This window comes from Amaranthus tricolor, chromosome 1 (assembly GCF_026212465.1).
Source record: "Amaranthus tricolor cultivar Red isolate AtriRed21 chromosome 1, ASM2621246v1, whole genome shotgun sequence".
NCBI lineage: Eukaryota > Viridiplantae > Streptophyta > Magnoliopsida > Caryophyllales > Amaranthaceae > Amaranthus > Amaranthus tricolor.
In genome coordinates this window covers 6,697,429-6,720,457 of record NC_080047.1, presented here as the reverse complement: position 1 = coordinate 6,720,457, position 23,029 = coordinate 6,697,429, and the positions used below count along the sequence as shown (strand labels likewise).

The 23,029-nt window shown below is 33.6% G+C and overlaps 1 protein-coding gene across 1 annotated transcript; it reads right to left on the bottom strand.

Moving 5' to 3' along the window:
• Nucleotides 1-425: 425 nt before the first annotated feature.
• Nucleotides 426-21,721, bottom strand: LOC130812882 (uncharacterized). Its single transcript, XM_057678519.1, has 18 exons — nucleotides 21,493-21,721; nucleotides 18,399-18,572; nucleotides 17,707-17,888; nucleotides 16,455-16,560; nucleotides 14,614-14,690; nucleotides 13,785-13,872; nucleotides 13,482-13,671; nucleotides 10,883-11,009; nucleotides 9,598-9,678; nucleotides 8,414-8,515; nucleotides 8,200-8,295; nucleotides 8,005-8,079; nucleotides 3,568-3,687; nucleotides 2,779-2,907; nucleotides 2,487-2,564; nucleotides 1,688-1,774; nucleotides 1,336-1,422; nucleotides 426-798 (listed from the first exon to the last, which is right to left on the bottom strand). Exons 1-18 carry the CDS (start codon nucleotides 21,545-21,547, stop codon nucleotides 748-750), a joined length of 1,905 nt encoding a protein of 634 aa, XP_057534502.1. The 5' UTR covers nucleotides 21,548-21,721; the 3' UTR covers nucleotides 426-747.
• Between the last annotated feature and the right edge of the window lie 1,308 nt (nucleotides 21,722-23,029).

Genomic DNA, 23,029 nt, shown 5'->3' with positions numbered 1-23,029 from the left:
CTTCAATAGCATATAATAAATATAATATTAACTATTATAATCTTTAGGACATGCAAAAACAAAATAGTTCTAACTTGTATACTTATATAATTATTGCGTTAATATAAATAATCAATGAATGCACATATATAAAACAAAAAAATATAGTGAAATGTTCCAATATTCACGCAAAAATAATTTTAAAGATGCAAAATCACCAACAATAATCATCATCACCATACTCAGTGTATTAAGTTTATAGAAAAACTATGATCAGGATATGAAGAGGGAAGAAAGACAACTCATACCCATAACGAAAAGTACGGTCAAAGAGTCCCTTGACTCAAGAAATATCTTCAATGACATAAATTTGATCTAATAAAGTAATTTTCACGTAAAATTAAAATTTTTAAATATCTGACTTAAGTGACCACCCCTCTCGCCACTCCGCAAATACAACACACCTTTATACATTCAATTGAACATTTGAATTTTTCCAGAGTCACATTCGAAGGGGTAACCACTGTTTACAAAAGTACAATATTAATCATCTCAAATAAAATTCCTGAGTTCAACACCATCTACCTCTATCTTCTATTTGCACAAAAATTCTAATTAAGCTCTATATTCACTCTTGAGCTTGCATGATAAACTATTGTCCATATCACCAATGTAAAACAATAAACCATATACTATTATTCAAGTGCTTCTACAATAGAATGATCCATATGTAATTGGTCCCACAATCTGAACGTGGCCACATAATTCTCATAATTTAGCAACAACTTGACTGAAGGATGGGTCAATGCACACCACCACCTGAATCATATTTTCAGCACCAGATAGAAGTTCAGCGTTGGGGCCTCGATAATTATACGATACACCGAGAAGTAATATAGTTCAAAATAACGCACTAATATAGTTCAAAATAACGCACGCATCAAGCAAGTGTTAGTGTTCTGTTTTCCATTAACCAATTACAACAAGGGGATCAAAACTATATTGAGGTCCCACTTACTAATAATGAGGTATCCTAGAAGCAAGAAAATTTCATTTGCTAATGTCATTAAGTAGCTCCCATCTAGACGGGATTTCAAATGCACACAACCTTGTCCTTGTTAGTAATATCAACGAGGTTGTTTAGGATTTTTAAGATTGTATTTTAAATTTTTTTATATAGGTCATGCCCATTTACATGCGGGTCCCACCAGCTAAGAAAAAGGGAGGACAGCGGCATAAAAAGGACTTCTAAAATCTGTCGCGGACAAATTTTTATAAGCATGCCCGGCCTGCTACCCACCCAAAAGAACACCTTCCCACAAGTAAAAGGAACAAGAGAAAAAAATAGGTGCACACCTTGCCAATACTTTTACCAGAATGAAGATATTCAACAGCATCTGCAACGGATTGAAGTCCCACAAACCTTCTGGGATCCATGTTAACCTGCACCATGATAACAATACAAAAAGCATCTTATGCGTCTGTAACCAACCTGAAAATCAAGTCAAGACCTTCACTACTTGTGAAAGACATGTAATGAAGTACAAGACGACATGTGATCGACACTCAATGATAGGATCAAAAATTTAAATGTATTGTGAAAGAAAAATCACCTAATATGTCGTGGCAATGAGCGAATAGCATGAGATATAATAGCAATAAAAGAAGTAAAATAAATAAAGCATGTTTCTCAGCACATATTTTATACCTTAAGATTTCCTGAGGAGTACAAATTAAAGAGCTTGTCCAGATGTTGTTGCCACAGACGACTATATTGCACAAGGAAGAAACCAGCCTAAAAGCAGGGTGAAGCAAATCACGATTGGCACACAATGAACATTGTACATAATTTAACTAGAAAATATGATATAAACATTCAATATAAATGCAGAAATGTCAAATATGTATGCTAGGCAAGCTTTTCAATGATAAGATTACTATTGCAATTGTGTGCAGAATTGCAGTCTAACCACTGAGTGTGGAAGAGAGGAAAATATAAAAAGCTAGAACATGCTTGATGCTGAAAGTTCAGAAATTTCATGACATTAGGCTCCTAACAAGCTTTGAATCAAAATCTAGGGTTCAAGTAAGAGAATACTTGAGGAGTTGAGGTCCTTAATTGGATTTGAATTTTGAAGTAATGAAGCTTGGGCAAAATATAGTTGAGTAGCTTCTAATATAATGCAACATAACAAGTTCTTTTGACAAATGTTAAACGGTTTGTCAAGGAGTTCTGATATTTGAGGGGTTCCATAACAGTTTTTAAATTTTTTATTTTTTTTTGGTTTGTTGAGGGATTCAGATAGGAATAAATCATTCGCTCATGTCGTTGTTTTTGTTGGTTGTCAGAACTTAGAAGCCAAAAGGCATCAAAGGATGGTTTCCAATATGGTCATCATAGTGGTTTTCCCTTAGAACAGTATGCATATTGTCTGCCTAGTAGCCTACTTGTGGAAAAGAAAGAACGAGGAAAATTTCGACGCATAATAATAACAAAACACACATACCACAGTTTGACTTTTTGCTAAAAGCTTCTCACAAAGGCCAGGATAATGTGCTGGCTTCCATCCATGTTCTCCTTGATACTAAGCAAATTATGAACAATCTTCCATTACTTGCGTGAATCGAGCACAAATTCAACATTAACACGACTATATGTTTATATTCATTTGTGTATAATACCAGATCTAGCTTCTACCTTATATATTTGCTTTCTTTAACGCATGGAGTAATCTGAACTCTAGACAAGCAGAAGATAATGTGAAGAACTTGGAGCAGGTCACCCACAAAAAAGCATACCTGAGAAATCATTCCAATAACCACAAGACGACCATAAATTGCCAGTGCATTTAAGCACATATCAAACATTTCACCACCAACTGACTCGTAGATAATATCAACTCCTTTTGAAAATTCCTTTTTCAAAACCTGTGATAAGAAATTTTTTTCTTGAAATGAGAAACACAAAGCACAGCATAAATAAATTTAAGTAGTTCCTGTCCAAAGCACTGTAGCTTAACTGATGACTATAATGTATATGATCCAAGGATCTTAAGCATGATGACAATGTTAAGAGAAAATTTAGCAGAAATACAATTCAACGCAAATAAAGCTGGAAATAAATTGATGACTTGAGAAGGACAAAACCAACAATCAAACAAACAAAGGAGAGGAAGAACAAAAAGGCACCGCATGGATTGATTCATAATGTGTTGCAAGCAAGACGTAATCTTTCTCATATTCACTAGAATTGATACATATAACACAGCATCAGCAATGGCATAGCATCGCTGATGCAGTAATGTAACAGTCAATAAAAGATGTTTGTTTTGTGATTTTCAAGCCAAATCTATGAAACATACGTAGGATGGCTAATTTGAATTTTGTTACTGAACAACCAGAAGAGCCATATGAATTGTACTTGCACATAAAATCCATATGTAAACATCTAAATATTAAGCCCATGAACTGAAACCTAAACACAGATTGTCAAATATAAGTACCAAATAGGCCTTCTAAGTAAGCTTGACTCCATATGAAAAAGTTAAAAGAGGTAAAAGAAAAAGGAGCTAGAAGCCTCGAACTTACATCTTTTATGTTTTCTTTTTTATAATTTATGACACGATCCACTCCCAGTTTTTTCAAAAGCATGGCCTTATCTTCACCTCCGCATGTTGCTACCACCTTATTTCCAGCCAATTTGGCCAGCTGCAAAATTAAATGAGTGACAATAAGCAAAAAATCAAAATGCAAGGGGCATTAAGAAAAATCAATCTTAACTGTGATATTGTTTCCAAATTACACCTAATCCATTTTCCATCCATTTACGCTTCAGGTTACGAGTATTTTGAGAATGGAGAATCTATCTAGGCAGCTGAGTAACTTGAGACAGCCTAAAAAGCGAAACGCTGGAGATTGCACATTTAACATTTGCAGATGATTTATTGCTTTTCCTAGTGCTTATCCTGTCTCTGTGAGGCTTATGTTAGATAAGTTATGAATTTCTCTCTAGCTTCAGGGATCTCTGCATGATTGCATAGAGCTCAGAGGATATTGGTGTGTTACTGATGATCTTAATTCATTATCCGTGATGAGTTATATATGGCCAAAGGGTCTTAGACTTTTAAAATTTTTAGGTGTGGTCTCCTTGGTCTGCAAAGAATCTGTCATACACTGGAAAAATGTTAATCATTGGTTCAAATGATCACTGCTAGGGCTCAAACAGCAAAAACTTGATATGCTGTAAACTTTATTTAATTATAACATTATGTTTGGGATGCAAACATATTATTCTCTTCCATAAATCCCAAGAATATTTTATCAAGGAAGTAAAGAAAATTTGCAGATAACTATAACAAGCCCTTCAAAAGCAGCCACTGTTCCCTGGATTTTTGCATCTTTCTAAGTTTGCTAAGGATTTGAATGTGAAGGATCAAGTTAGTTGGAATAAATCTGCCATCCTCAAGTTGCAACAGGGATGCCTTAAAGAAGAGAAAATGGAGTCTGATCTTCTGTTGCTACCAATCAGTAGACATGTAGCAATCAAAAATCACAAAGCTGTCATCTAGAGCAAAGCTTAAACTTCAGTTTCCACAGACATTGCATGGGATCATGTAAACCTACACTCTTACAGATATGGGAGTCTTTGGAGCAGTCATGTTCATGAATACCATTTCACATGAAGTCACTCCCCCGTCCTTTTGGGAATTTCACATATAAAGGAGAAGTTATGGTAAATACTTATTGCATTAACCATCATCATATATCTACTGTTAATATTCCAACTTCCACGTAGTATGTCTTATAAATGTTGACAAAAAAACATAAACTGCACACAGCTGGTGCCGATATGGAAGGAAGGAATGCAGTATTTAACAATAACAGTCTACAGTACTATGATTGGAATTCAATCTCATTTCAGCTGGAAGATATGGGTCTTTATCTTATGAATTAGCTTTGCACAACATATTTGCTACCAATGATAGATTATTTACGCGAAATATCCATTGTAATACAATGTGTAGTATCTGTAAGTCAGAACTCATAATTTGTTAAGTGTTCCAATCAAGGTTGTTAAAATCGGGATTTTACTTTGAATCAAAAGCAGCTCTCAAAATCGGATTGTAAAGTTGAATCGTAAAATCTATCAATTCTACAAATTTTGCAGGTTTAAGACGTTATAGTTGTTTGTATTTATTGTTGAGATATTTTCAATGAAAAATACACTTAGATTTATTTTTATCAATTATTTTTGCATGATTCATAAAATATGTAATTCTTACTTGTAATTTTATATCATTTAACAAAAAAGAGACAAATTGACTTAAGGTCTACACAAACCTAGACAAATATACTGCACAAAAAATGACTTGCAAAAATCACTTACAAAAATGACTTAAGGTCTACACAACCCAAACTCTTTTTTCCAGTACTTAAGATTTTAAATGCACTACAAAAATCACTTACAAGTAGCATTGGGGATGAATGACTCAAAAGCTCGAGTAGATATAAAAAGGAAAAAAATGATGAGAATAATTGCAGAAAATGACAAATAAAGGTGAAAAGAAGATGTGAAAAGATGTTTCTTCTAATTTAAAATTTTCAAATAGGTCAAGAATTGTCACATGGGATATAATATTTAAGAATTGTCGCTTGAAATGCCCATTTTATGATCTGGATCGCGATTTTAACAACCTTGGTTCCGATGCTGCGGGTGTATAGCAAAAAGTTAGGCAGTATCTTGGTCTTTATCAGTACCATCAAGATTTTGATTATAAAGTTTCTGCTGCATATAAGATTTGCAGGAAATGGTATGTGCATTGCATTATTAGTCAGTGCATTGCATTATCATATGCTATCCATCACTTACTGCAGAATATTTTGTTCAAGAGTGGCTAGGGCCTCGGAGGTTTTCTAAAGATTTATCGACCTCGCATTACAAGTCTTGATGTTTATAATATTTTGGTTGGTTGTATTATATCATCTAACACCACTTAAAAAGTGAAATGTTCCAGAGGAGCTTAGAATAGGAAGAAGTAGGCCAAAGATAGACTTTGATAACAAGAGTGAAAGAATGACATACAGGAGGAGATATACGTGAATGATAATTGAAAATGATATCTTAGTTGTAGATTCGTATAGATAGGGACGAAAAAGTAATTATTACCGCACTTTTATCACGTTAGTTTGATTTGGTTTATATGCTGTCCTCATATGTTGGGAATATGGCTTTGAAATTGTTGTATTAAAATGTCAAAAATTACATGCGATGGCTAAGGCAGTCCTAAAGCTTTAGAGTAAGTTATCTGACGATCATTAGATTGACGCTACTATGTGGATTAGAATATTGGGCTTTTAGGAGAATCATTGTAGTAAAATGGGGGTAGCTGAGTTGCAAATACTTAAATGGATGAGTGAACATACTTTGAAAAATAGTATTTGAAACAAAGACATAAGAAAAGGTTTAAGCGTCAGTGTCACAAATGTTGAGATTTAGAGCATGTAGGACATTATTCAAAGGCTTAAGGCATGTACTACGGCATAGACTCAGCAAAGACATAACAACGAAGCAAAAACAAGGCTGCTCGAGCTCATGCTCGTTCGAGCATAGATATGCTGATTCGGCCACTATGTTGCTCGTTCAAGCATGCCTTGTTTCGTCAGACAATTTGTTCTAAAACCTTCTATTTGATGTTTTGGTGTTTTGCTCGTTCGAGCACTTTTAGGTGCTTGTTCGAGCACTTTGAGTTTTTCGCGTCAGAAAGCTTCTAGAAAGTGCTTTGGCTTATACTCGTTCGAGCACCTTGAAACAGAACATATGTTCGTGAATCAAAACTTTGGTTCATGGAGTATTGTGTTGTTACGAACAAATGTTTTACGTCATAATTAACTGATAATCATCAGTTATTATTGATATATGGTTTTGGATGAATCCATCACTTCAACTCTATAAATAAGAGTGAGTGCATGAAAATCATTTACATCTTTGAATATCAATTTTTGTCTCATCTTTCTCTCAATCTCTTGAAACATAAGAGAGTAATTAACTCTTTTATTATTTTTCTGATTTTGATTTCTACATACACATAATCATTTAGTTCAATCGGTTTGTACTAACCGGTTGATGTGATTTATTGCATCTCATTGTGAATTTCCATTCTCATAACCCAAGTACCTTTGTGGGGGAATATCACAATAGGAAAGCTTGTAGTCGCCTTCAATCTATATTAAGATTTCTGAGTGATGTTTAACGTTGCAAACATATCTTCTCTACGGTGTTGTTCAATTCGTGGTTCATTCAAGCAAGGAGTCCATTACCATACACAAAGGGAACACTATAAACATCATCTTGTATTTGTAGTTTCATTTCTGCATTATTATTTGTAATAGCAAATATTGAGGAAAAGATGAAAAGAGAATCGTTCAAGTAGGTTTGGGCATGTGCAACAATGGAGTGATGACAAAACGGCAAGAAAGATAGAAAGTTGAAACTTGGGAGATTTAAAGAGAAGGCATGGAAGACCAAAGATGACCTAAAGCCTAAAGGGCAAGAATGGAAAAGTATACAAAAAGGAAAACAAGGATCTAAAAAACGAGATGCAAGTAGCCATGTACTTGTATCTATAAAGAAGAAACAAAATGCAAGCATGCATATTTGTTGTTTATACTAAAGTCATTTGTTGCAATTCTACTATGAGGTTCAACTGCACTGCAAAAACTTACATCCATCATTTTGGCCCTATCAGATAGAATTCTGATAAAATGTTTAGTATTTAGTATATCTCGTCACAAAAAAAACAGCAGCCATTCATGGAATATCCATGATCTTCATAGAATAACGACTAAATAAAGGAAAATGAGTATTGTCCGACCCAACCAAAAAGGGAAAAGGAAAGGGAATTTTTCCATCAACTTCAGATTTATGTGCTTGACTGCTGGATACTGAAATTACCAAAACAGATAATTTTGACAGCAAAAAGAATCAGAAAAATTACAGCTTTTGAGCTTTCAATGAAAGAAAGAAACCTGTACAGCAAACTGTCCTGTCCCTCCTGCAGCTGCAGTGACCAAAACTGTTTGTCCTGAATCCATATGGGCAGCCTACAATCATGAAAAATCATTGTAATGAAAATCCAAGGTCACACTCACATACGCACATACATATAAAAACAGGAACTATGATTAAATTGAAAGTTCAATAAAAGTTGGCTAACATAGGACCTTCTCAAGAGCAATTGATGCTGTAAGACCAGAAGTAAGCATCGCTACAACTTCTGGATCAGGTCTAGCCACAGGAAGTATGAATTTAGAAGGAACCTAGAGAAGAAAGGACAACAGAAAGAGATCAAAGCAAACATCATATAAGCAACAATTTAATTCCAAGAAGTGAAAGTGTAAAGCAAGTAAAAATATCATAATTTAGAAAAATACATACAATCATGAATTCAGCATAACTTCCAAAAGTCATCACTGCAGCAGCAGTGCCAACTTTTACAGAATTCACGCCTTCGCCAACTGCGCTAATTATACCAACAGCCTGCATATATATAATTCAACTCAGTCCTATAGCAAAAACAAACCAATTCTTCACAGCACAAAGCATTAAATAACAAATAAACGCTAAATTCGTGTTCGATCTTAATTATGTAATTGAAGAAATTTGGAGGAAAGGGAAGATGAGATATCCATGTCTCTTATCCGTATATGGAAAAGTGAAAGGAAAGATCCATTTTCTTGTTCATCAATCTTTCTACTATTGGAAAGAGTTGGAAGTAAAATGCAAGCCCATCCATTCCCTTCCTTCCTTTTCTCTCTTTACCACATTTCCTGCAGCTTTTCATTAGTGTTGGCTATTTAAAAACAGTGTTAAAGACATCACATGCTCACTAGGGTTCTGTATTTTAGTCAGACATTCAAGTTCATTGTGTGTTATAAACTTGAGTATGAGGGCCCCAGAAGCAGCTATTATTTATTGTTAAATTTCCTTAATAGGGAAGAACTAATCACAACATTTTTTATAAAATTATTTGAAAGCTTTGAGTTACATTAAGACTGCTACTTTTAGAACACGTAACAAATGTTACTAGACTATCATACTAACTTCAATCTAATCAATAATTGTATTAAATGAAAATTTGAATCTGAAATTAAAAGGAGGCTGCAGTTTTTTTCAAATTAATGAGAATCAATAATTGACTATCACCTAATAGAATTATATGCAACAAGATGCGAGCTATAATGAAGGTAAGAATTGAGGGACAAGAATCTGATATGAAGCAAGTATCTGTATGGTGATTTGAAACGTAAAAAGATAATTCATAAGAGAAGAACAAAGTATCATGAAATCATATAGTGTCAGCGCATCCAGTTGAGAACTTTTTTAGCAATGAGAGCAAACTTAGTCACCGACAGGAACCACAAAACAAATTGTAAACTTCTTTTCTTATACCAGGGCTGATAGAACATGTTAGGGGAAGAAACATAAGCATAACAGCTGAAAGAACACAAGTCACACAATATTTTGAATTTGTAGTCTAGGCAGCCAACTGTATATTTGATTAACTATATGATCTTCAGTGAATAAAAGGTAATTTAACTAAGTTCAACATTCTTCCAAACCTCAAAACCAGCATCGAAAGGGAGATTTCCAGCAGGGCCCCGACTCTTGTCAGTAAAATAACGTCCAGAACTGAAATTCACCTATTCACAACAAGTTAACATGATAACCACAACAAATTAGGAAATACATACATCAACCCTCAATAAGGCATGTTTCATTAGCATTGATGATACTATTAGCACATTTAACCACATAGCTTACTCCAAACCAATAATTGGATCAATTTATCAAAACTTGACAATCTTTTAGAAAGCACGTAAATAACACGTCATAAAGAACAGATTAATCCTTTGTCTCAGATAAGGTTAAATTCCGATGATAGACAAACAGGAGAGAAACCATACAAGCATAGTCTCTAACGGAGAGTATTATATAATAGTTAAGAAGGACAATCAAGAAAATGGCTCTTCAATTTTCGAATCCTTTTTAAGCACCAGTGAATCAACAGCGACAATGAAATTGAAAGGAAGGAATGTCTTGGAGTTGGCAAACAAAAACAAACTTCTTCAGGAATTGTGCAACTTACAGCGAATGTCTCACACAGAAAACACCGGAACATAGCATCGTCAGGGTGTGTGACATTACTTCCCCCACAGAAGGAAAAATTTTTCCACCCTTAAAAGAATTTCCTTCCACAATTTACACACCAAACTAAAGAAAACGAGATAACCACTTTTTCCTCACTCTAAATTTAATCACATTAAGTCAATTTACTCTAAATTAAGCCTCGCAACAGCAGCAAGGTGGAAGAACTTTTCCACTTATCTCAAAAGCATATAGCTGCAGAGAGAACCATCCACAAGGATCTCTACAGGCCGTATTTCACAAACTTGATAAAGCCATTCCTGTACTTTCAGAGGAATAATGGTCCCTATCACCTCATAAAGTAAAATAGTGATGCATTACCTTTCATATTTCTCCCAAAAACTAAGTCATATCATATCCCTTCTTACACCTCACTTGTACTGATTATCCATGCAGATCAATTGGTTGGTGTTAATCTTTTATATTGTCTTTTTTCTTTTTTGGGGTTTGGGTGTGTGTGTGTAGGGGGAGAGGGGTTAATTGGGCAGATTGAATAAAAATTTCAAACAGGCAAGGAAGACAACTGAAATATTGGGAACCAAACAAATATAATATTTCATCTAGATGAGTTGTTATTTCAACATGAAGTTCCCATGAGAAAAAGCCTCTAGCTGAGATAAAACTATCACCCTCAAGGCCTCAACTCACATACACAGGATGCAAAAAGACGCAATATGAGTTCATACAAATGACACTTACATCACTAGCATTAACACCAGCATAGAGTATTTTCACTAGAACATGATTTCGTTTGATAGACATGCCCAAAGTGGTGCGCATTATCCTTGTGGCAGCACGAAAATTGTGATTCAAAGTGTGAACTACTCTGGAAAAAAAAAAGAAAAACATCAATCAAATATTAGTAACAGTATATGCTTTCTAACCAGGCAGAAAAGAAAATGCTCATCAATGTAGTGTTCTCATAAGTATCAATGATTTGGTTCTTAGCAAGTAGGCTTTGATGCAATCCATATACACCTCAAAGGCTCAAACATGTTTACTGAGCTCTTGGGGGCCACTTGAACTACTATTTACAAGGCATAAGCCTACCTACAGCTAATAATAACCAACACAAATTGGAGCTTTATTTCTTAAGCTGACTATATGAGCCACACGGTTTTCTAGTGCTATCCAAGCCATAACGTGATTCATAGTGAGTCCAACACTAATGTTACTTTTTCAAGTATTTATTGTTAGAAATTAACTCTTGTTTAGTATAAACCATCAAACCAAAACAGTGAACAAGGCCCTCCTCTTTAAGAATAATAAAAAAAAAAAGTGAGCCAAGTACGCCAGATTCCAGACATCAACAAAATATCAGAGCTTTCACACCAAAAGGATAGAGTAGACCACCCCATTAGCATTAAACATATAGCCATTCACTCCAAGAAATGCACTCAATCATAGCATAAATCCTTCTCTGCTTAACAGGAATTTCCCTCAATTCCATCACAGTGAAAACAATGTGAAGATGACTGACAGTCATGTACCATAATCAGAAAACCTTGGAATATCAAGTGGACTATTGGAACTAGTGTCACATGATTCGCTAATCGCCTTGCCAATCGCGAATCGAAAATAGCGAATTTTGTCGGTTTTAGGCTATTTTTGAACCATTTTGAGCGAATCGCGAATCCAAAAGGCGAACTAACTAGCGAATTATTATTCATTGAGTGGAAAAAACAAATGAATATAACAACAACATCAAAAGCATGTATCAAGCTTGCTCTAAGCTTTTGAGTCACATTTGAGCCAATCATTACGTCAACATATAAATTATAATAGCCAAACAGGTATAATAAGATTCAAGAGTTGTAAAGATATTTATGCAAATACATTTCCAATGCATACAAAATGCATAAAGGAAGGGTAAGAATTGTTGATGGACTAATTTTTGGACATTAAGAACATCTCGAACACCACAAGATAAGTAATATGGTAAGTTCAAAAAACAACCAAACATAAATTTATCCGACATCTAAAATCCTGATCTCACAATAACAAGGAAGGAAATCAGTTTGTTCAAGAAAACACCCATGAAGGCCATCCCCCTACTCTTTGACTCCTCAAAAATCACTGGTGCTCATCATACATTTTTATGCGAGTCTCCAAAAGAACATGATGCGCGAATGAGGAAGGGAAGTGGTTTGATACCTCATCATGCATTTCGTCTTAGATATAGGTGAAAAATGTCTGTCAAAGAGAGGAACATATCCACTTTCTTCTCCTTAATGGAAGGGTTGAATTTGAAATACAGGGTGTATGAAGGCCAGATAAGCAAGCTTGAAAACAAATCTTACGTACATCAAAACAATCAGTGTATAATTGATATTGGTTTTGCCAGTGATTCACTATAACATTTGACAAAGCATAGCATAGCCTATACAAACTTATCAACTTCAGCAATAGAATAATTGAGGCGATGATGATGAAGGATTAAGCAAAGGATTGGCATCAAGGTGACATCTATATGAAATTATTTGAAGTCAACAGTCACAACCAATGAAGTGAGATTAGAGCTTAGCTCATTATGTTATTCACTAGCCAAATACTATAATAGCCAGATTGTTACATGCACTACCATCAACACACATTTTTGAAAGCTGTTGAATTTCAAGCATCAAACACCTTTGTTTAGTTTCAACTTTCCATCATCAGAAAATTTATACGAGAGCTTGCTAACATCTGTTGTCATCTACAAATCTATTTACTGACTCTACCAACGAAAGAACGCCTATCTTTCATGGTTGACTTAGGCCTTGATAGAAATGGAGCACATTCACTATAACACTTTGACTACTCAATTCTTAGCAGATAAGCATCTTGCATATAGTATTGCCAATAAACTATGCGCACAAATGATAGCATAGATAGTAAGTTCACCATTTATTTAAAGTCATAAAGAAATATGTTGAATATACACCAAGGGTCTAAATAAGACACATCCATACACACATATACACACCCTGCCAACACATAAATTTGGAAGTCATCTTTCATTTCCTCTCATACTGCACACCCATTATTTACCTCTCTCACTGCAATCTGCCAAAAGATAGAAAAAAACAGCCACATCATTGAGTGCTCAAGTTGTACTCCCTACCTCACTTACTACCAAATGATTTTCAACTTAGCATTAGTGGAACTTAAGCACAACAGCGCAAAGTGCAAAATGCTTTAAACAAATGTAATAACTAGCAGCCATAAACAAATTTAATAGTAAGAGCATAAACATGGAAAAGAGATAGAGCTGAACTTCTTATCTACAAACAGTTAGAAATAACATTGGACATCTCACATTTTCTCAAAGCTCTGAGGTAATTTGAGATCTAGCAGATAAGTAGGAATTGAAGTTCTCTTCAATTTTGATGAAGGAACTCGATATTTTGCTTCTTCAATGGGTGTAGGCCAATATTCAAGCCCTCTACGGTTTGTTATCCATAAACAAGATCCAGCCTTTGTCTCATCAGTAATTAGCTCTAGAGCACCTAAACAGAATTTAGTAAATGCACGTCAACATGAGTAAATATATAAATGCACCAGTAAAATTAGAATAAATTAATCATTTCTGTTAAAACAGAAAATATGTTCAATAACTTACCTTTTATCACCATTTCCATAGGTATGAAGCCCTCTAAGGAGGATACCATTTTTGAACCCACCAATGACCCTAAATCAGTTTCAACAAACTGCACATACATAAGAATAGACATCAATCCAAATTGGAAAATCATTTTCGGGTGGAACAAAGTTTTCAATTCCTTGGTTGGTTCAAAATAAAGAATTCAAGGTTTTGCTTTGGCATGAAATTGGTGCACAGATCAACAATTTAAAAACTCAATTTCCAGATTCACACAGATAATTTAAAAAAAGCGACAACTTTATAAGTTTTAGCTTGGATGGTAATCAGAAGCATCAATGTCACTTTTTCATACTTCCTAATGATTGCGAAGAAGAACCAGTCCTGAGACTATTAAGAATGGATACTGCTCAAAAGGTCTCTTAGGAGAACGTCGAGATAATTTGGAAGAATAGATGAGCAGCTTCTTTTCAGCTGAGAGCTTCTATGATTTACTTGAAAGATATTTGTCCATGGCCTTTCCTGCTAAATACATCTAGAATAAGAATTGCAAATCAAGGCCTTCTTTTCTTTCCAGATGTAGTTCCAAAATCACGCTTTAACTTTTCAAAGAAGATAGACTTCGTTTTCAGAAACAACCAAATCCTCCCCCCGCACCCTATAACCCAAAAAATTGAACTACCAAACAAAATAAGGCCTTTGAGCACAATTGAAATTGATAATTGTTAGCATCAAGAGTGAAGACATAAAAATTGCAAATTCTGACTCATGCCTCCTTAGTTTCAAAAGATTATTAAAATATTCACATCTATAACATGTATGTATGAAGCATTGAAAATAGGCATCTTACTTCAGGGCAAAGAGTGTTCACACGAATGCCTTGATGTTTGTATGGACGTAGAGTTCTGGTAAACATAATTACACCACCTATGAATATTATTAAAAAAACAGAAGACTTAGTCCCCTAGTTTTGCCTCAAACCATGAAAATCAAAAGGCTACAATGTAAACAAAAGATTAATACGATCAATCACGTATATTGATTGCTATTACCACAATGGTGATTCGTGAAAAAAAAACTCTGATAATGATTCTAGGCAGAGCCAATGTGTTTTAGTTCCTTGATTTCAGATTATAATGTTCTAAAATGGCTCTTAAATCATGTGTGCTTGTCATTTATATATGATGATGCAGATGACGTTTGCAATCAAGAGTCAATCAGAAACAATCTCAGTGACATCAGGTAAATAGAATGTTGTGCATCCTTACATTAAATGTATTTATCCTTTTCTTTGTCCTAATTCACACCTAATTATACATCTTTTCATAAATATCTAAAGGCTATCTATTTTTTGCTTAACCCTTAATTATGTGCATGAGTCTAGATGACCTTAATGTAAGAACAATAGAAGTATGTAAAAAGCTAAACCCTGCATCCTAAAAAAAAAAAAAAAAAAAGGGGGAAAAAATATCTCACATCATTGTAGAAAAATACTCCCACAAATGCAACAAACGGAGACAAATTCTAAAACTCACAATCAAAAAACACAATATGTACATCAAATCTTACCTCTCCGATTTGAATTATTTTGCTAATTTATTTTTGTCCAAATATAACATTAGCGACTTCCAATAGTAATATTACTATCAAAAAGAACATTGTGGGTCATTTCATAATATCAATATAATTTTAAGTCATAGTACAACACCAATGCACGTAATCAATTAATTTAACGAGATTCTCAACTTCTGCATAAATAGCCAAAAACGAGGTATATTTGGGACCAAAGGGAGTATTTTTGTAATAAAGTTCAATTATCATGGAAAAAGTTTTCCAAAGGAAACAACAATTAATATCAGCACAATTAAAATTGGAATACAAAATGGAAAAGCATTAGTAAAGGCCCAAGCAATTACTATATTTTATTATTTTCCAAGAGACACCTCCCCTTTTCTTAAATGACACAATTTCTTACTTATGAAAGTATTAGTAGCCACAATAATACCCTTCACCCCAATAGAAGGGCTGATCCTCTCTTCTCTCTCCCAGTTTATTCCATCTCTCAAACCCTATATTTCTTTGTGAATATTGGGCTACCATCAACCAAAATGGTAAGTCCCTTAATTTTGTTTTTCTAGCACCTTTTTTCTTATATATTTACAATAAAGCTTCATTTTCTCTCTATAGAAGTTGATTTTTGTGTCTCCATACGAGAGTTTAGGACAATGTTTTGATTTTATATTAGACGTTGATTTGTTGATGAAGATCGTTGCGTATTGAGGAAGATTTCAATCACGCATCTACAAAAAATTGTATTAGATTTAATTCGATATAAAAACTACATTAGATCGAAAGACCCCACATTGAAAGTTGTATCAAACAACGATGTGTAAAAGGATATTCAAAAGTGTGACATCATCTACAATAATCATAGTTGTATTAATTTCAATTGTTATTTGATTTCAAACTTTATGTATTTGTTTGTTGTTAATGCTAATGTAGATGTAGTATAACGCTTTTATCAATAAATTAATTTTAATTTCAAACAAAATACCATTCACCCATGAAAAGCTTCGGAAGAAACATAATTATGGAAAACCAACTCATACAAAAGCAAGAATCAAGAGAAAAACCCAAATTGACTATTTATGTAGTTGCACACAGTAACAATTTCACAAATAAAAATCAAACCTTTTGAGGCAGAGTATGCCGGATCTCCATATAATGGATAAAGCCCGGCAGCAGATCCCACATTAATGATTACACCTGCTTTCTTGGAAGCTTGCATTGCTTGAATCTGTAAAAATAAATCCATACAGGAACTTAATGTAGAAAAAAAATATCTCACCCAAGGCGAGATACCACATTAACAAGTTGTAGCACTAAGCTTGGATAGTCATGCAAGCCCTAAATAATTCATTTGTTTAGAAGCTAGATCACATGCAAAGTATCAACAAGTCAAAACCAACTTCTAAGAAAATTCCGAACATTCAGAAGTTACTCATAGCATGTGTGAAAATTAAATTTCCACAGACAAACACAAAATGAAAGCATTGGCAAATCTAAAATTCTCAGTTGAAGTTCCTATAGATTTTCCTAATGCCAAATAACCTACAACGAACAACTGGTCAGAAGCTCTGCATCTTGAAAATAAAATCCTGATCAATTCAAGGTTATGAGCTCCATTCAACACAAGCTTCTAAGAATGGACCTAAATTGTAATCAAACTAAGGGTTATGAGCTTCATTTAATAATTTCAATTGAAATTTAAAGGTTTGACCTCAATTAATGACATCTTAGTTAAGCCATGAAGCAGCATAATTTGATAGCAATCTAGGGTCAACTTTGTGTAAATCTAGCACCCGTACTCCGCCAAGGTGGAGTCCACTTAGTGGCTAAGGGAAATGCAATGTTGTTGAGTCATGATAGGTATTTGTCCCAAACTCCCATTACATGCTTTATTTAGCTTTTTTCTCTATCATGATACATGTACAAGTCTAATATACTAATATGAGAGACATAAGAAGGATTTACAAGCTGGAAAGAAAAGGCAAATTTTTTCAAAGAAGGGTTCAGGCAACTAGTAATATAGAATTGTATCACTGTCCCCTAGGGTTTTCTTAGCTAGAAACATCATAATTAGCATATATGTCTTTCCAAATAGCTTGTAAGAATAGTTCATCATTTTCCTCTACAATTGTTCTTTTTCTTCCTTCCCATTAAGATATACTCTTTAGCTTCTTATTGAAAAGGGGAAACGTTATCACTAAAAATCCTAAAGTAGAACATGACATAAACCCAAAATATTCATATGGCTATCTAAGCACAAATATAGAATAGATAATTAAAAGCATTTAACAGCAAGTAATTTTCAAAAACAAAATAAAGTTCAACATTTTAATGGTAAATCAATAATGAACACAGCCAAGACAAAAAAGCATACCGCTTGAAGAGTACATTGAATAACAGCAATTAGGTTCACGTTAAGAGTGCGTCTCCATGAATTAGAGCCATCCGTTTGATCTTTGTGAAATGGTACTAAAGTAGCTATTCCAGCACTATTGATGCAGATATCTAACCCACCATAAGTTTCTAAATGCTTTGCAAAAGCAGAAGACAGCTCCCCTGATCAATGACTAATACTTAAGGCGGTTGTATATAGAAGAGCCATCCATAAATGAGTGCCACACAATATACAGCAAGTTGAGCAGGAGACCGAGAGTTATTATATGATGAAATTAGCGATCCTAATGTGCATGTCAGAGACACACAACCCCTTACAAGCATGGGCAGCACATGAAAAGGGCACAACACAGTACGCATGATCCATGCAAGATTGCTACCTTTTTAAACATGTACATACAAAAATATACCTAGAAGTTATAGAGAACTCTGAATCATTGAATTTGAAAATTGAAAATCTTTGGGCTTTCAGAGCATCTTAAATGCAAGCAAGAATATTTAAAATTTGCATTGCCATGTCAGTTTTCCAAGATGGTAAAACCACCTCTCTTCTATCTTTGATTATCCCACATGTCTTTTTCTTCTATTTAACACTTTCATATTAGTAAAAGATATAAAGGAAGAAACACCTCCAGATAGTAAAGAGGAACTTCAGGAAATGATAGGAAGTACCTGTGTCAGTGACATCGCATCTTATGAACATAGCAGAAGGAAATTTCAGATCTTTATGAAACTTAGCATTCTGCTTCTCAATGTAGGCTACCACTTGCTTCCCCTTTTCCTCAGAGAAGTCAATTATTGAAACAAATATTCCTCTTTCCGCCAAAGCCAAGCTTAGAGCTTTACCTAATTGACAACAAGATTCCATGACACTGAGACAAAACTTATTGAGACTCTATCATCTTCTAAAAAGATGAACTATAGTATGAAACATGAAAAACAAGTCTAACGATAGGAATGAAAGTATGTACAGGTATCAAGGAGCTGAAATAAGGATACACGATACTAAAAAGTGCATCATCATCCTTCTTTTAAAGGGGAGCTCCAATAATGAATTACACCACAAAGGCCATCGGGCAAGTCAGCACAGAACCGAAGACCATGAGCATATGAACACCGTTTCATCCCACAAAACCATTAAATGTCTCTAATCAGAGAGGCTGGTTGTATGCAAGAATGTAACGTTACCCTTGTGCTACCAAAAAGGTTGTTCTGATTGACCCTAGACAGAAAATAGCATACACAACTAACAACTTCACATAAATAAAAAAAACGTATATGCTTTGATTAATCATTTAACTATAGTCCATTAAGTTCCAGAACCAAAGAACTACAAAACTTTGGCCCCATTGAGGATGATCAAAAAGAAAGAAATAAAAAAATTTAACTTATTCCTACACAGATTCCATTGAACTCTCTATATATCATACTTTACCGCCTTGATTTTTTTCTCTAATTACACAAGACATCTGAAACCAGAGAGTAAAAAAAATCAATAAAATGCTGTCAACTTTGTGTTTTGTCAAGTAGGACACGTATATATGGATAACGGGGGCTTAAAGCTACTGCATTACTCAAAACTTTATGCTTACCTTTATTCACTACATTCTAGGGACAAATAGTTCTCTAGTAAGCTCTCTCATGTACGGAAAATGTTTCCGAAGCTGTAGACATTGAGGTTGTGCAATAAGAAAAGAAAAGGTTTTTAGAGGATATGACTTCCCCTCGTCAAGCTTTCAACTTCAAAGTTTCAAGGGACTTGCATAATTGGACACAAGTTTTAGTCTTTGATCAACACTTGATATTCTTTGCTTTCGAAAACCACAAATACTATCCTCCGTTTTTTAAAATTGTTACGCTTCTTCTGAAAAGCTCTCACATTCAAAGGGTAAGTGTAATAATTATAAAAATGGAAGATATATTTCATGAATCATGATAGCTTAAGAGAATGAAATTTTTGGTCCTTATCACTCATTCAGTACACGGAAAACACCCCTTGGTGTCATTCTTGTTTAAATTTTCTTATAACTCGTAAAAAAGTACAATTACTCCGATTTGTAAGGGGTTGACCATTGACATACGCGGGTTTCCTTTGTGTACAACATTGTAAATTGTAATGTATCACAACAAAAAGAATGGGCCACATTTTCAAATAAGGGAAGAAATTATGTTTTCAGTGTCTGGTATAAATGGCCAAAGAACAAGGTCAGGTGAGCAAAGAGACAATTCTGATAATTTTCAAACAAGTTCAACAAACAGTGTCTATGTATATACATAACTGTCCAAATTGTGTAAGCAAAGAGCACCTTACAGCACATTGGTATAAACTACAAATTTCGAGATAGAAAATAGGAGAAAAGGGGTTCAAGTTCGCAAGCAATTTACACAAAAATGCAATAATCATGTATGTAATTTACCAGAACACTCAAATGTAACCTAAGGTTAAGAGAAAGAAGAATATCATGAGAAAAATTACAAAATTACTCGTACTAACAATGTCCACAGCGCATACCTCCAAAACTAATTGCATCCTCAGATTTTATGAAATAAAACTCACTCATGTCATCCAAGCGAAGGAAAACCGGTCCTTCTATTTCCTTCAATCCAAACAAGATGTAAAAAGATCCAATTGTTGTTTCTCAAATCAAGAAACGAAAAAAGAAAATCTAAAGTCTAATATCATAGCATCCCTGGATCTCCAACAAACCCCATCGTCTATAATCTCGTAGCATCTCCTAAAAACCTATCATCTCCAACAAAACCCATCATCTCCAATCTTATAGGCCTAAGGCCATAACATGTCCCACCACCCCTTAATATCCAATAGCCCCCCAACCTCTTTATCTCCAACAAACCCAATCATCTCCGATCTCATAGCAGTTGATGCATGATACTTGTAGGTAAGTTGAATCCTTCAATTTTTATGTTCAAGAGATAAACGACCATTACTATGTAATCTATATTACTCGGACTCTTCACTTACACACTTCATTTTAAACGTAAAATTGAATATTTAGATGTATCCGACACTTAAACACGTACCAGTACCCAAGTCCAATAGTATGTAATCATCCACTTTCACATAAACATCCATTAGAGATCTACTATTCCCTTGTTTCCTTGTCTTGTCTTGCCTATAGCGCGTACCTAGTCATTTGTTGTCATTTATTTTCGTTTACAAGTCATTCGCAAGTTGAAGATCTCCCTTACGGCAACCTTCGTGATTGGAATGGCATGCCGTCAAGAAATCCTCCCCCTCCCCGTACCCTAATCATAGCTGGTGGGATATAATGGATATGATGATGATATTATCATGTTCCTTTGATTTGCTACGCCTTCTATTTTGGTTTGTTCTTTGATTTTGCTATATTTTTATATTTATAGTAATCCAACCATCATGTGTTTCCCAATCGCATCCAAAAATTCATCCCTCTCCTTATCTCATATATAAATATATTTTCTAACTTGACCCACATATTTTTTTTAATCTTATTCTCCCAATACAAAGCAATAAAGTAAAACCCTCTATTCACTGGGGAGTAACAGTTTTTCCAAATTTAAGAGTGGACAAATAACACGAACAAGTAGCAAAGAAAAGCCAATAACAGGTAGCATAAAAAATGACGATATTAGGTTAGTTAAAACATGCTAAAATCCCAAATGATTGGAAATTAGTAATCAATAGTTAATAGTTAATAGTAGTAGATAATCCATAGCAGATGAACATCTGAACATGGAAGGAAAGAAGAAGAGGCGGAGAAATTACCGATGCCGGAAGCTCCACCGGTGACAATCGCGGAAAGGCAAGGTTTCAACTCCATAACTTTCCAAGTTTCCACTATTCAGCTTTCGGATTGTAAGTTAATTTAATAAACTATTTTATTTTATTTAATATCCCGATGGAGTCAAATAATCCACGTGGCACTCCACCGACTTGTAACATAAAAGCTCCGCCGCCAAATATCTTTGTTGAACCGTGACTTCTTGATTGAGTTGTATTGACTTATTGGAATGAAAACAAATGAATTAGGCCATTTAAATTAGAAAAAGTTATTTAGAAATTTTCTATAATAATTTTAATTTTGATTAAATATAAATAATTTTAATTTTAAGAGTGCTTGCTAAAAATATACTAAATAATTTTTTAACTGTACAATAAATTATTTTGTATAAAAAATAATAAATTGATACAACATTAAATTAAAAATTTCAAACAATAAAAAGTTTAAGTTTAAAAGAAATATAAAGTAAGTTTATTTTTCGATATTTACTTTAATTTTTAATATTTTTGATTGTTTATTTTATTTTTTATTCGTTTAGCAATTAATAGTTTAAAATCGGTCAAATACCATTCGGACTGAAATAACAAAATCAGTACATAATAACAAAATCGGATGAACAAGTATATATAATAATATCTGATTTCGTTTACTAAAATAGATATGCAGTAAAATAAATAAACTTTCTTAAAAAAGTTATAGGAGTAGTAAATTCAAAGGAAAGAATAATGTTTTGATTTCTATTAAACAGCAATTATTATTCAACAAAATGCAACCCCTCGGTCAACATAAACCAAACCCATCATTCACTCTAATCTAATTATAGTTAATCCTTCCTTTGTTATTTTTTTTCATCTCAATTTTAAACCTTAATATCTCTAAAAACGCATCACAAAAAATTATAAAGAATATATATAGTAAAAAAGTATACATTAAAACTAATCTAACGAGATTTCACATGAATATATTTTATCATCTATATATGTCTTAAAAATATTAATCAAATTTCTTTGTCCAAAATAAAATATTTTAAATGGGAAAAATATTAGAAACGAAGGGAGTATTATAATAATAAAAATAATGAATCTCTTAATCACCACTACATATAGATATGTTCAAAATCAAACATTGGATCATATTTGATTCGAATATTCAAATTTCTGATTTTTCGAATAGTAAAAATCGTAATTCATTTCAATTTGAATAAATCTAATATTCGATTTACTATGAATCAGATACCAAATAACTAATTTTATTTCTATTTTTACTTTTTAAATTTTGCACTTTTGTACACAAAAAATTAACTCACTTCTCTTTATTATCTTTAATCAAAATTAGTTTTTATAGTTTGAAGAATAAATCATATAATCAATATAATTGAATGCTTAAAAGCCTAAATTAATTAACAATTAATAAGTTATGCACTTAGTTTTAGTTGAAAATTATAAATATTAGCATCTACAAAAATAAAATTCAAAGGTCTTAATTACGCAATACTTTAGGGTTTTACAATTTCGAGCATTC